The sequence below is a fragment of the Maniola hyperantus genome, chromosome 22 (genome assembly GCF_902806685.2).
Source record: "Maniola hyperantus chromosome 22, iAphHyp1.2, whole genome shotgun sequence".
In the NCBI taxonomy this organism is placed as follows: domain Eukaryota; kingdom Metazoa; phylum Arthropoda; class Insecta; order Lepidoptera; family Nymphalidae; genus Maniola; species Maniola hyperantus.
In genome coordinates this window covers 187237-203346 of record NC_048557.2, presented here as the reverse complement: position 1 = coordinate 203346, position 16110 = coordinate 187237, and the positions used below count along the sequence as shown (strand labels likewise).

Sequence of the window (16110 nt, the reverse complement as noted above, 5' to 3'; positions counted from 1 at the left end):
TCGAAAAACCAATAGATGTTGGGGTCCCAAGGTGCTGGAAAGGCGACCTCGCAGCGGAAAGCGCAGCGTTGGAAGATACCTACACACTTGAGCAGTGTATTTTTTTAATTTTGACCCAACATTATGTGTATACGCGGTCTGCCTCACATGAAAAAAAGAAGAGATCATTAATTTTAAAATCCTTTGAAATATATTTCACATAGAAAACCCCTCCATTCGACGTATCGAATAACGAATTTTACGTGTAATGAAGAATCCGTGCAAAATATAATATAAAAGGCGTGCCGCACCGCCATTTTGTTTTGCGGTTGTCATTTTCAAAACGTCATTAGCACGGGACCACACTCGCTTTACGACGCCACCTTGATTTATTTCTTCATACCCGACCCCATTATTGTGTGCCAGAAAATATAGACGGGATATAAATAAAATGTTGTATAGTACGCGACAGGTCGAGATGGCATTCGGGGAGGGAACGCCCCGCCTCATACCCTGATCGTCATCTCGACCTGTCGCGGACTATGGGTGAATAATATTTTTTTCTAATGCTTCATTGGTCTAGCCTATTCGTCTGAGGTTCATATCCTGGGTTCGATCCTGGACACGCCTCTAACTTCGGAGTGATATACGTTTTAAGCATCGATGGTTTTGAGCAATTGAATACCACTTGCTAAAACGGTGAAGGAAAACATCTCGAGGAAACCTTTGCATGCTATTGCTAGAGGAAACAGTGTGAATAAAATGAGTCAGAATGAATTTGTATGACAAATGGTAATTCGCTCCAAATCTGTGCACGTGGGAGCTACAATTTAGTCAAACGGTTGCAAAACAGTAGCCAGTCCTACTGGCCGTACAGTGTAGAGCAGAGACCTAGGCTAGATTACCTACCGTGACCTAGCAGTGCGAGCATTCAATTCACGGCTCTGCGGTTTGCTCATCTGGGACCTTTGTTGTAGGGTTATAGGGCACTTGATTATGCATTTATGTTTACTTCGTGGTGGTGCGGGTGCTATATAAAAGGAAAAGGGGACTAACTAACTGACTGACTATCAATGCAGAGCTCATACTACTGGACGGATCGGGCTGAAATTTGGCATGCAGATAGATATTATAAAGTAGACATCTGCTAAGAAAGAATTTTTGAAAATTCAACCTCTAAGAGGTTGAAATAGGGGTTTGAAACTTGTGTAGTCTACGCGGGTGAAGTCGCGAGCATAAGCTAATGCATGCATCTTTAGACGCACTCCATTTTGGTAGAGCAGGGCTCGTGCGACAAATAAAGGAAAAGCACATAAATCCAATCACCCCAGGTGAGGGGAGCTGCGACCTGCGACACGGGCCGATCACGGCCGAACTCGTCAATAATAGACGGAGGCTCCGAGCGACCATCAAACTCACTTTAGTCGTTCGGCGAACTACAGCGGTTGTATTGATGGCCTTTTGACTGCAGCTTTATTGCTCCGACTTCATTATTATCGCTTAGTACGACGACGGGTGACGACGTGCTTCAGACAAGCGACCGACCCGATACGATGTCGTGTCGCTTTATGCACATTTTTATCACAAACTAGATGATAGCCTATGTCCTTCCCCGGGATGCATGCTATATCTGTACCAAATTTTGTCAAAATCCGTTGAACGAATGAGCCGTGAAAGGTTAGCAGACAGACAGACATACACACTTTATAATACACATTCGCATTTATAATATTAGTTAGGATGAAGCCTTGTAACTAACTCATTTAAGCACTAATATTATTAATGCGGCGTGTGTCTGTCACCTTTTCATGGCTCACCCGTTTAATCGATTTTGAGGATAGCTTGCATCTTACTTTTTATCTGGAATTCTCATAATGAGAAGGGAAGAAACTTTTACACGCCACAGTCTTGCGGCGCCTGTATTCAGCGGCTCCTTGTAAATAGTTTGATATCGTCTGTTCAGCTAGTGGAGAGATCTTCCAACGCAGCGCTTTCCGGTTCGAGATCGTCCACCCCAACGTCTATCTGTTTTCCGAACTATGTGCCCTGCGCAATGCGCATTCCACTTCAGCTTCGCAGTCCGTTGAGCTATGTCGGTTACTCTAGTTCTCCTACGAATTTTCTCATTGTCAATTGTGATTTGATCAAGTAGAAAAACGTCAAGCATAGCTCTCTCCATCGCCCGCTGAGTGACTCTGAGCTTTCATATTATGAGGCTCATAGTTAGCAAGCATGTCGACTAAAAACTATTAGGAAATAACAAATGAGTTAAATCCCGTCGCCCGAGCGATCCATATCAAAGGAGCGGCTGCCGGCTGCCCTGTTAGGAGTATTCGGCATTCCTTGACTTCTCCAAACGTTCCTGCGACGCATTTTGTGCGGCGCCACACCGACACCGTGCTATACTAATTATTATTTTCATCAATAGAGGTGGCATGTTTAAGTACGGTTTTTTTTTTTTGTTTCCGTTATTCAAAAGGAACCCTTATAGGTAAGGAAGGAAAGGTAGGTAGGTAGGTCTTATAGCACAAGTAAAGGAAAAAATCCGAAAACCGTGAATTTGTGGTTACATCACAAAAATAAATTAAAATTTGTTCACAAATAAAGAATTACTATTTTCAATTTTCTAAGTAAGATAACTATACCAAGTGGGGTATCATATTATGAAATGCCATTGCCTGTACATTCTAAAACAGATTTTCATTTTATTTTTAAGCATAATAGTTTTTGTTTTATCGTGGAAAATGTTAAAAAAATACCGTTTTTTACCATGTATGGTCTATAGAGGGTACATGACCTGGCGTCCGCTTGGTTGCGCAAACAATTTGGTGGCGGCTGCTGGGATCATTCGCTGGTGGCGCAACCACTTATATGTATAGAGCTATTTGGCGTCTCACTCACTCGACTAAGAGCGGTTACGCGCTGCATACGATCCGAGTACGTGAAAATACGTTTTTTTTGTGTTTTGTATGGGAGCTTAATATGACATATGTCGTAGATAATCGCTGGTATTCTCACGGATGACGGATAGAACTCGGATGACGGAAGTGTAGTGCGTAATCGTCGTAACAGTTGCGCTACCAAAGACACCGTAGGTCATACGTATAGCAAAAGCAATGAATCTTCGATGTCCATTTTGAAACTGACTATCCTAGTGTGTTTGGTGTTTCTCGTTTGGTAGCTCAAGATACCACAGAAGCGCGATCGGTAGCACCACCATTATGTTGTTAGTGAGATATTGGTCTAAAAGTTGCTATATCGACGACAAAAATAAGACGTCTCCATAGGCGCCTCACTCTTGGATCCGCGTGGTATGAGCACAACCTTCTTTAGTAAAGAAGCATAAGTCTACTTCAGTAAAGAAGCCTACTTTAGTAAAGAAGCCTACTTTAGTAAAGAAGCCTACTTTAGTAAAGAAGCCTACTTTAGTAAAGAAGCATAAGTCTTCTTCAGTAAAGAAGCCTACTTTAGTAAAGAAGCCTACTTTAGTAAAGAAGCCTACTTTAGTAAAGAAGCCTACTTTAGTAAAGAAGCCTACTTTAGTAAAGAAGCATAAGTCTTCTTTAGTAAGAATGTATAGGGCATGGGGTATGGTATGGCGCAACTTTTTCATCACAAATGGGTTTAAGTATTACACCCTATCCGATTGCGGTCTTTGTTGTTTCATGTTACAACAAGTCGGGATAAATCTTTGAATCGGCTGTTTTTATAATATGCTATTTCAATGTCTATTTCCAATACGACACCTTACCAATCGAATTTTATAAAGGTCAAAGATCAAAGGTTACCTGCAAATGCCGTGCCGCCAAATTGTTTAACGTTACCAAAGTTCTTTTTTTTTTTAGAAGAGACTGGTGATCAGTAGTAAGCCAGTGATGAGTTGTTCATGATGATGTTGATAATGTCAGTCATATTTTAATTTTCATGATCTTAGAAACCAGTTAAAAGTTGCCAAAATCGACGAAAAAATAAGACGTCTCCATAGGTGACCGACTTCATGGATCCGCGTGGTATGAGGCAACTTTTTCGTCACAATTGGGTTGGTCCTGCAGCGCCGCGTGCCCGGCATGCGAGCGGCGGCATTGTGTACGACAATGTCACCTAACTAGGTATTGTGCCCTATCCGATCGCGGCCTTTGTTGTTTCACGGCACTAGTCGGAACTAGTCTTTGAATCGGCTGTTTTTGTAAAATGCTGTTTCCAATACGACAGCGTAAGTACTAACTGAGTTTTGTAAAGGTTATAGAGCAAAGGTTACCTCTAAATGCAGTGTCACCCGCCAAGTTATTTACGTAACACGAGTCTGCCAGTCAAAGCTTAAAAGCTAAAAAATATCGTAGCTCCATCGGTCTACGAGTCGTAGGCAGCATCGTAGACCGTAGCATTTGTAGCTTTGAGACTAATCTCTTCATAGGCCGCATGGAAAGATGGCTCTAGTTATTAGTCAGGTATGTAAATGTTTACTGGTATGGTAGGCCATAACCACACGAGTAGCCATAACTAACCATGGACTACAGAAACTAAAGGCCATAACGCAAAGTACTTGAGCATTGAGTGGGTAAGCAGTGCTTTTATGTTTTTATTATTTAACTAGCTGATGCCCGCGACTTCATCCGCGTAGATGTAGGTTTTTGAAAATCCCGTGGGAACTCTTTGATTTCCCGGGATAAAAAGTAGCCTATGTCACTCTGATGGTTTTTAAGTATACCCAGTCAAAAAATCACGACGATCCATTCCGACGTGATTGAAGGACAATCCAACAAACCAATAAACCAATAAACCAACAAACAAATACACTTTCGCATTTATAATATGGGTAGTGATGGAAAGAATAAGTTTCTGCGTAAAAAACTTTTTAAAACTATGATCTTGACCTAAATTGTTTTTAAGATTTTTAGAATTTCCCCCGCTCGTGTTTCTAGTAAGTATTTTATGAAACCTAAATATTATTATATAAAAGGAAAAGGTGATTGACTGACTGACAGACTGATCTATCAACGCACAGCTGAAACTACTGGACGGATTGGGCTGAAATTTGGCATGCCAATAGCTATTATTATTATACGTCGGCATCCGCTAAGAAAGGATTTTTGAGAATTCAACCCCTAAGGGAGTAAAATAGGGGGTTGAAACTTGAAACTTATGAAGTCGCGAGGATAAGCTAGTAAATAAATAAATAAAAATATTATTTATTAAATTAAACTTTTACAAGTATCTTTGAATCGTCAGCTGTATCTACCACTGGTGCGGAATGCCTTTCCTACCGAGAAGAACCAGCAAGAAACTCGGCGGTTGCTCTTTTCAAAGATTTGATATACAATATTATGGTCATGTATAAGAATGGTATTTGCAGTCCTGCGCGTTGCTGGAACGAGCTGCAGGCTCTAGATTAGATTTAGAACATGTTTCCTCTATTCTAATCTTTTCTATTCTGTAGGGTTTGATAACCTTATTTTCTGTAGTCTTCATTGAATGATAACAAAGTAAATAAGTGAGCATTTTGCAGCGGGAAATATAAAATGGCGGCAGGCGCCGTGAATAATTTATACGTAACAAACTTTTTTCTAAAAGCGAAGAGCGATGATTACTGAGAGTAAAAAACGACGATAGTCAGAGAGACCGCGGAAAAAATTGAAGAGGCTTTCAATAAATAAAAAGCGGCGTAGTGGGGAAAAGTTTGCACCGATTGATTAATCAATTGCGAACTCCCGAGTGGAAAAAACTACCTCGCGCCTCTTTTGGTCCACCACTTTTTGGTGGATAACCTAAAAATACTCACGGTACATTTTGAGAAATTTGCCGCGAATCGTACTTGTATCTAATTATAATAATAGCCCACGACTTCGTCCGTATTTTAAAAAACTAGCCTCATCTGGTGACAGAAGGGTTGGCTCATTTTTTGCGCAAGAATCAGCTTGGTTGTCCAGCGCTGAAATGCAGCCAGTATTCTTAGCAGCATCCACACGGGCATGATTTGTATAATAATTAGATAAGGCTAGCTTAAAGTTTTATTGCAATATTTTCATTTAAAAAAAACAGTGATTTTTCCAGTATAAAAAGAACCCATGTCACTTTCTTGGTGGTTAACTATTTCCAAAAAATCACGTCAATGCGCCCCGTCGCGTGCGTGTTTAAGGGACAAACTAACAAACAAATACATTTTCGCATTTAATATAATATTATTAGAACGGTTGAACTGGTTGAATATATGAGTTGAGTATCTGTTTGTCATTGTAATTTTAAGAGTTGCAGTGAGTTTTGATGGAGCGAGTCAAGGCAAAGTTGTATCTTGTATGCTAATTGAATTTTACATTTACAAAGATATTAAGAGTAGGTTATTTGATTATGGCTAAGTATTTTAAAGGCATTATTTATAACTTTAAGAATTAGACTAAAGTTACTAATATACTCACATATATATGGGTGTACTTACCAATAACATAGATGTACTTACCCATTTTAACAAGTAGCTCGTCAGTATTTTCCACCAGCTCCTGGACTATGTCGGGAACACCCTCGCTATTATTTTTCTCTTTTCCGGTTCATCTTGACTTAACGCGGAGTTGACGCGCAAATGTTTTGATCGGCTTCGGGGTCTTGTATGTTCTGTATCTTATTATATTACACATCTACGTTCGATTGCGGGATAAGTAGGTATTATTTAAAACAAGATGATGCCCGCGACTTTGTCCGCGTGGAAATAGGTTTTTAAGAATCTCGTGGGAACTCTTTGCTTCTCCGGGATAAAAAGTAGCCTGTCCTTTCCCGGGATACAAGCTATCTATGTACCGTAAAAATCAGTTAAGCGGATGAGTCGTGAAAAGCTACCAGACTGACAGATAGACTCACTTTCAGGTTTAGATCCCGGGCAAGCGCCTCAAACCTTTCGGAGTTAGATACCTACTTATGTGGATTTATGTAAATAAATAGCACTTGCTTTAACGGTGAAGCAAAACATCGTAGGGAAACCTGCATGCGCGAAAGTTCATCATGTTCTCAAAGGCGTTTGAAGTCTGCCAATCCGCACTTTCTCCAGCGTGGTGACCTATGACCTAAACCCTTTTCATTCTAAAAGGAGACTCATACCATGAATAGTGCCCGTTCTCAATAACAGCCCCAGTCGGTGAGTGACTGAGGATTTACTTTTATTTATTTTGATGTCATGCCGTGAACTTTGTAAACAATTTTTTGTTCTAACTGTGGTATGTAGACTGCGGAAGATGAAACATTTCTACTGTGCATGTGATAAGGTGCGGACTGCGGAAGATGAAACATTTCTACTGTGCATGTGATAAGGTGCGGACTGCGGAAGATGAAACATTTCTACTGTGCATGTGATAAGGTGCGGACTGCGGAAGATGAAACATTTCTACTGTGCATGTGATAAGGTGCGGACTGCGGAAGATGAAACATTTCTACTGTGCATGTGATAAGGTGCGGACTGCGGAAGATGAAACATTTCTACTGTGCATGTGATAAGGTGCGGACTGCGGAAGATGAAATATTTCTACTGAAAACATTGCACTTACCAACTTATAACATTAATTCATTGTAAAAAAATGTTTTAACAAAATAAAGAATTTGAATTTGCCGTTGCGAATTGTTACCAAGCCTTGTTTGTGTCTTTTGAACCCTTAGAAAATGTCACGCATCAGAGGTCAATGGAAATACGCTCTGAATTCAAAGCGTTTGAAACGTTAGGCTCTGAGCGTTTGACGAGTATTAGGTAAGTACTGGAAATCGAACCTCACTTGAGAGCCGTTTACAGTAAAATGTTTGACGTTGTAGCTGTACCCACTACCCCTACCCACTACCCCTACCCACTACCCACTACCCACTACCCACTACCCACTACCCAGTGACCACTTCGCTCGATGGCACTCGACCAAAAGGTATTTACTTTATACCTTTACTTTTTTGTTCACGCTTTGTTGTACGGTCCAATGAATAGGTATTACTTGTTTCAAGGGTTTGTACCTAAAAGAAGCCAACGGGGCCATATATGCCTCCGCTGGCTGTCCGTCTGTCTGTCAGCGGGCTGTATCTCGTGAACCGTAATAGGTAGAAAGTTGGAATGTTTACAGAATGTGCATTTCTTTTGCCGCTATAACAACAAATAATAAAAATTTAAAAATGGCTGCCATGAATGCCATGCCATGAAAATGAAAATTTAAAAAAAATCTTGTACGATAGTACGGAACTCTTCAAGTGTGAGTCCAACACGCACTTAACCGGTTTATCAAAGTGTATGTGGATGCTAGTGACTTCGTTCGTGTGGATTAAGGTTTTTCATATCCTGTAGGAACTCTTTAAATTTTGCGAGGAACAAGATATCCAGCATCGATCTTCAGAATGGAAGTTATCTTTAAACTTTTCTTCAAAATCGGTTAACCTGATGTACCTACCGTGAAAAAGTAATAGACAGACAGACAGACAGGCACATTTTTACATTAAATAATATGAATATGGACTATGGATATGCATTAGATAATGGTACCTAAACATGCTATGTCTGCCAATCTGTACCTGCTTGTTAAACGTGGTAGACTACGAGCAAACCTTCTCATACTGAGATTAGACCCGTGCTCTGTAGTAAGCCGGTTATGGACATGATGATGATGAAACATGCTAAGCGTAAAATGTTTGGCGTTTGTGTCTCTGTGGTCTTGAGTGTGCAATAAATTTTATAGGTAAGTAGTTTTCTTCTAAAATGGTTATAATTTTAATTAGCAAGCTTCATTATAAGATAGAAATAGAGTGATACATGGACGGCAACAACAAAGTAACGAACTAATTGTGAACAATTCAGAGTTAGACGTTACACGGCTTTGGGGAGTGTCAGGGACAAGGACGCGGAACACAACACTGCGACTTACGTGACGACACTAATTACTATCATCCCTGACAACATAACAACTCAATTACACTAACCAAGTGCGTGCCGCGTGCAGCGTGCCAGAACACGCATAATATAGGTAGGCTTCCGTGCTCAAGCTACGTGCTGAACACTTTGCGGGCGTTGCGTCCTTCATTCTATGTTCTTCTCTCTATGTGTATATCAGCTTAAAACAGCTACTGTTCACCATGGAGGAGACATAGTAAGTTAATAAATTAACACTGCATAACATGTGTACATTATATATAGGTTATAAATATAAATAAAATCTGAATCAAATGAAATTATTATATTTTTTCTTAAAATTAAATTACAAAAGGTTTTTAAGTAATCGCTATTGAAACACTGATAAGAACAGTTTCAGGTTAGCGTTTTTTGGTGTTATAAGCTCGTTTTTGCACGCGCGTTTACGCACGTCTTCTATCACACGGACGGAGAAAAACGCTAGTCTGTAACTGCCCTAAAATGGCGCAAATCATTTAACCTTCACTTATACTTTTCAATTTCACATCATTCGAAAATTGCATGTGAGTGAATATTAATATACTTTTATTGGAAACCACATAAATCAGTAGAGATATTTTCTTAAAAAATGTTTAGTTATAAAAAAAATTACAAAAAAAATAAAAACCGACTTCAATACACACACACAAACACTAAAAATTAAAAAAAAAATTAATTTATTACCGAATTTATTATGTAGCAAGTGCTAATATAGTTCCATGATAATACTTATTGGTGGACTTCATATTTTTATGAGACTCCACAATGGCACCTCACTATCTATCCTCGAAGATGTTCATCAGATCTTCACCAAATTTTAATGGGACTAACTTTGAAGTATACCCTTACAAACAAAAAAAGAATTTTCAAAATCGGTCCAGGCGTCTTTGAGTAATCGGTAACATACGAAAGAGTAATCGCGTCATCTTCGGAAAATCTTTCGGAAAAGGAGTTTAATTCGAGCCCACCGCGCTGTGCGAGCTCGCTACAACAAGAATCTCTACTTACAACAAAAGTTGTATTAAGTAGGTATTCCGTGCTTTAATTTCTGTCTACCGACTGGACCTAAGTTTAATTAAGTTGAATCAATGTTAACAATGAAAACAAAATTGGCGTCAAGTTACCGACAAACGGAACATTGCTACATTAATTAACAAACTTTCCATGTCGTCTCAGTTAGCCTGTACAAACTTTTGGCTGCAGTGAACAGAAAATTATTATCCTTGTCAAAACCTACCGCTCCAATAATTGAGGGTATATGAGCGATTCTTACAATCCTAGACTCCGCTAACTTAGGTTCGATTACGACTTGATAGATTCCGTCTATCCACCAGGCGTAGATCCCGTCGTGGTTATCCATCACTAAACCTCTAAAAAAAGCATTTTTAGACAACCACATCGTCTCGTCACCTCTCTTCGCAAACAGTCCATAGAAACTTAGAAAAACAATAACGTTGTACTTGTTTATAACGAACATTTTGACAGGCATGAAATCAAGTAGTATATCGAAAGTATCGCCTTTTTTCCTAATAATTTTGAACTCTCCGTATCTAACGAAATAAATATTGTCTCCCTTATAAAATAAGTTCATCACTGTGTCCCCTCTAGAACTGTACGGAGCAACTCTGTTCAGCTTCGTATCGAGAACGTACACCCCGTCACTGCCGCCCAGATAGACTAAACCGTTAACTTGATCGAGATCAAAGGTCCCGAAGTTCATGATCTGTTTACCTCCCGATATGACGCTGCTGTTACCTGGATCTTCCAAATTGATGAATCCAATTTTGTAGTACTCTTCATCTTCAATTCTAGGCTCGAAACTGTAGTATAGAACATTCGTAGCTCTCATTACACCCACTTTACTTATAACTACAGTGTCTCGGAACGGAGCGGAGATGTCGAACAGATATGAAACGTTGTAGCACTTCGCGTTTACTTTGATACATGTCGCGCAGATGTTTTCAAGTTCGTTGGATTTTACAAGCACAGAATTAAATTCTGTAGAATTGACAGAATTAATTCTGTAGAATTGACAGTATTCAATTCAGTAGAATTGTTCGAGTCAGGTTCGGTTGATCTCACAGATGCTATGTACATGAAGAGTATGGCGAGGAGCATCTTTGTACCTGGAGAAGAGAAAAAAAAATTGAAATTTCGAGCAGTTTTGCTTTCATATATTATATTAAGTATTTAGAAGTTAGCAAGTATATTTGACATCTGTTGGTATTTGTCCTATCTGTAAAACACACTTGTTAGGGCATTTTGAGAACAAAATTAGAACATAATAAGTATATATTGGATGTATCGATATTAGTCCCATGTTAAAGACACTGTTTACGACGTTTCGTGAACAAAAGATTTAAGTGGAGCCACCGATTATTTTGACGGTTCCACTTATTTAAGTGGAGCCACCGATTATCTTGACGGTTCCACTTATTTAGAAAACTATCCTTGGGTCTTCCTAATCCTGCTTAAGGAAATCTTTTGTTCAAAAACGTCGTATTTAGCACTTTTATTGCATCGAGCACAGATGAGACAATATAAAATAAAACATCACCTAATATTTTGAGTAAGTAGATGTAGTAAGAATAAGCGGTGTAAAATGTCTCGTTAAATTATAAAATGTTTTCAAGAGTTGCTCCGCTCGCGACGAGCAACGACCTCTGTGACCTGCGACCTGCGACCTGCGACCTGCGACCTGCGACCTGCGACCTGCGACCTGCGACCTGCGTGCCGCTCGGAATCTCGACAGCTTACAATACAACTTACATGCCAACTATATATTATAACTAGCTGGTACCCACGACTTCGTCCGCGTGGATTTGGGTTTTTAAAAGTCCCGTGGGAGCTCTTTGATTTTTCGAGATAAGAAGAAGCCTATGTCCTTCTCCGGGATGCAATCTATCACTGTTCCAAATTTCGATAAAATCGGTTGAACGGATTGCCCGTGAAAGGCTAGCAGACAGACAGACAGACAGACAAACACACATTCGCATTTATAATATTAGTATGGATATGGAAGTATGGATTAGGGTTACGTAGCAAACAAGACACCTTACATACATAGTTTTGCCATGTCCGTCTGTCTGTCCGTCGGTCCATGGCTTACCTCAAAAACTATTCCAATATCAGATTATAGGTAACCACATAACGGACAGTGGTACGGCAAAATAGTACAAGAACGCTTTAATTTGACATGGGTATGGGTACAGCTTAAGCGCCACTGGGTCCAGAAACGTTTCACGTAATTTTTTTTCTAGATATGTAACGTAGGTCCCATTAAGAAAGGGTTGTCAGATACCTATTCCAGCCGTGCGGTTCCGGGGTGGGTAGCTAGTCATTGGCCCAATATGGTAGGATTACCTTAACTGTACCTTCCTCACTGCTCACACATTCTATCTGGCCATCAGATTATAGGAAACCGCCTAACGGACGGTGGTGCGGCAGATTACAGTTGCTTTCAAAATCGGAATACAATTTTCCCACGAAGCTTTTAGTTCGCATGAAAATCGGGTTGCACAAGCTCCGACAATTTTCCGAGACATACCTTTTAAAATAGGCACGTGTGTGTAAAAAAATAAATGATTTTAGTAAGCTAAAACCCGAATCGAAGTCGAAATAAAAGATTGATAAACTTTTTCACACAACGAATGTGTAAACGGATTTAATTTCATTTTTATCATATTTTTTATATTAAAAGACTGTAAAAACTGTACACTGAAGATAAAAGGAAAAGCTGACCGGTTGACTGACGGTTGGTTGAATCTATCAACGCACAGCTCAAACCACTACGGGCCGAATTTATTAATAGGTAATTTTTGGTAGGGCAGTTTATATTTGTATAGGTTCTCGTTATTTTTTGCAGAGGAGTCCTAGCTATCTCGAACTGTCTAACAATAATTTAGTAAAGTCTTTAGGGACAGGTTTAAATTAAATTCTCAACTTAATTTGGATAAGTATGGTCTTATCTTGGATTTTACTCGAATACTTAGGCACTTCAAAACTAATGTCATTTTACCGCACAATGCTTTCCATTTCTGATAACCAAGTAGCTATTATTGTGTCCTTATCAAATTTTCAAATTAAGGAATACTTTAATTACACTGTTATTACCTATCTTATTTGTATCTAATTAAGTTTGTAAATTGTTTAAGTCTGTGAAACTTCTCAATCTAAACTTTAATACTTGAACGTAATGAAATCCTAATTAAAATCTAGAAGCGCGGTAACCTGACCTTTTCAAGTTAAAGTTTATTTATTTATAACACGGTTGTTTTAGAGCCATAGCTAAGTAAGTACTATCGACTTAGATTGTTTTGAAAAAATAGGCACTTTTTTTGATGAAGTAAATAAATAAGTGCGAGATTCCGTGCCATCGTACAAGATTATGTATGTACTTTTTAATTTTAATTTTTTCTAGTAATTGAATAAGTTTATTAAAATATCAAATAGAAATAAAGTTAACATTTTTGTTAGAGCTAGGTAAGTCTGAACTCAAAACTCTATTAGTTGTAGATCAACACAAACACAACCTTATCAAGACATGTTTTTATCAAATCTCACGTTAAAACTTCTGTGTGAACAGGGCCTTAGTTGTAGCGCATGTCATATTCACATATAGCAACCATATTACAGGTGATAGGATCGTGCTGGAACGACAAACTGCCTACATCGATACAATGCTTCTACGTTTGAGCTTCATGCATAGATACTATGTTCCTAGTTGAGAATCAGTACCCTTATTATAAATGCGAAAGTGTGTTTAATTGTTGGTTTGTCCTTCAATCACGTCGCAACGGAGCCAAGGATCAATGTGTTTTTTTGCATGGGTATAGTTTAAGACCTGAAGAGTGACAGGCTATTTTTTAGCCCGGTTCCCACGGGATTTTTAAAAACCTAAATCCACGCGTAAGAAGTTGCGGCCATCAGCAAGTCCATAATATTATTATAAAAATTATGGATTCTCAACTACAATATTTATAACACCATAATTTATAAGTAGGTATTCTATACTATATTATTAAGAAATATTGTAGTATAAAGAGGTAAATAAAGTTCGTAAGTTTGTTTGAAAATTCTTACACCAATATAAATAAGCTACAATATTCCTGAGTGACATAGGCTATATTTTTTTTAATTAGAGATCCCTATGAAAATTGTAATAAACTATCCGTGCGGAGCCGGGGCGGGTCGCTAGTATTTATAGGAACAGCATACACGCAGATCGGGTCGCGGGCATAAGCTAGTAATAAAATAAAGAGCTAGAACTATAGAAATACCAACCAGATTTACAGCACATTATCCGCACATTGCTCCGCCGCGTCGCAACAAACACAATCCGCCAACGAGCGTCGAGCGGTGGCACCACCACCACCACCACCACTGTGCCTGCGTGCCGCGCGAGTGCCACTCCACACTCTACTACCACTACACTAGCCCGTTGCTAATTCACTACTTACTACTGACTGACTGCGGGAACGAACACATCTGCGACTTGCCATGGATATCTCGATCGACATTGCGCTCTTTTTCTAACAAGTAGTAATTATTGAAAAAAAATTAAAAACGAACTAAAAGTTAAAAAATAAATAAAATTGAAAATGGCACCATATACTGCCTAGCCTATATTGAATTTTAAAAATAACTAGTATCATTCGAGATGATGTAAGGATTCTAGTCTAACGATGCCCAGACATCCAAATCTGTTCAGACATTTGGAGGTTATGGTGGAATTAGGAATCTCACATACATACCTACACCCTGGAAACATCATACTCCTTTTTGAGCAGTCATGTAAAAAGTGGCTAAGGGCGGTTACGTACTCATCCGATCCGAACCCGTGAAAATACATTTCGAAATAGTTTTAGAACTATTTGTATGGTAGGTAGCTTATGACGTAGATATTTTTTATATCCGTATTTTCACGGATTCGGATCGGATCAGTGAGTGATCGCACTAACTGTGGTTTTGAGCTATCGCCAAAAACAGGAATTTTCAAAACTGATGTTTCTAAAAAAGAATGCTACGTAGAAGGACCAAGTCTACGCTTGCAACGTCCTACTTAGCAAACTTTAGTAGGTATGTAGAAAAATAAGTTTTCCACTTTCCTAAATTCGCATAATTTTTCCAGGCTATGCCCGGGTAAGTTTAAAAACATACTGTCACACGACAAAAAGTTGTAAAACAAAAAGTCCTCCGTGGAAACAAACACTAAGCACAATTCCGTGCGAGTGACCATTAATAAAAACCCGCATTAAAATTACATAATACAATTGAGTGTTGGGTTGTGTTCACTCGCTAACCGACGCGACGGATCCTTGAAGATTCATCCGCCGTCAGAACCGGGATTAGATCAGGAACCGCTCAACTACGCGTAACCTAACCCACTCTGACGGTGGTAACTAGCGAGCCGCCCCGGGCTCGTTTGTTTACACACAAGTTACACACGGCTGACTCCACATCTTTGACCTGGAGACCACCGTTGTTACAACATTCGTCAACCCGGTCCCCTCTTCGATCAACCCCTAATATACACACATGATGCCAAAAATTAACAGAAAGAATCGTTATACAGCGGCGCCTCGTTCCACATTCCGTGTGAACTTTTGCAACATTAGAGGGTTGCACTCCAACCTAAACGCCGTTCATCATCACCTTGAAACGGCGAAGCCAGCTATACTATTCCTAACTGAAACTCAAATCTCACCCCCCGACGATACTTCGTATCTAAACTACCCCGGCTACAAACTGGAACATGTCTTCTCGCCACGCGCTGGCGTGTGTGTGTATATTAGAGGGGATATTTGCGGTCAACGCCTGTACACCCTAGAGGTTGGGGGCCTATCTCTACTTTGGTTGCGCGTGGACTTCGGGGGTCAAACCCGAGTCTATGCGTGCCTGTACAGATCCCATAGCGGAAACGCTGAGACGGACCGACTCTTCGACCACGTCCAAAGATCAGTGGACTATATACAGGAGCATATTCCTTCCGCCGAGGTGGTGATCCTAGGGGACTTCAATGCCCACCATGTGGAATGGCTAGGATCACGTACCACTGATCACGCCGGGAGGTGCGCCCATAATTTTGTCCTGGCATACGACTTCAACCAACTGGTTACGCTACCTACTAGGATCCCCGATATCGCTGATCATACCCCCTCTATTCTCGATCTTTTTCTCACCACTCACCCTACCGGCTACCAAGTTAGTGTCGATGCTCCGCTAGGGACGTC

At 39.7% G+C, this 16110-nt stretch overlaps 1 protein-coding gene across 1 annotated transcript; it reads right to left on the bottom strand.

Annotated features, from left to right (window-relative positions):
* Positions 1 to 9149: 9149 nt before the first annotated feature.
* On the bottom strand, positions 9150 to 10913 carry LOC117992768 (ommochrome-binding protein-like; the record flags this gene model as incomplete). Its single annotated transcript, XM_034980484.2, has 1 exon — positions 9150 to 10913. A coding segment is annotated over one exon (885 nt), but the record flags the coding sequence as incomplete, so codon positions are not given.
* Positions 10914 to 16110: the final 5197 nt, after the last annotated feature.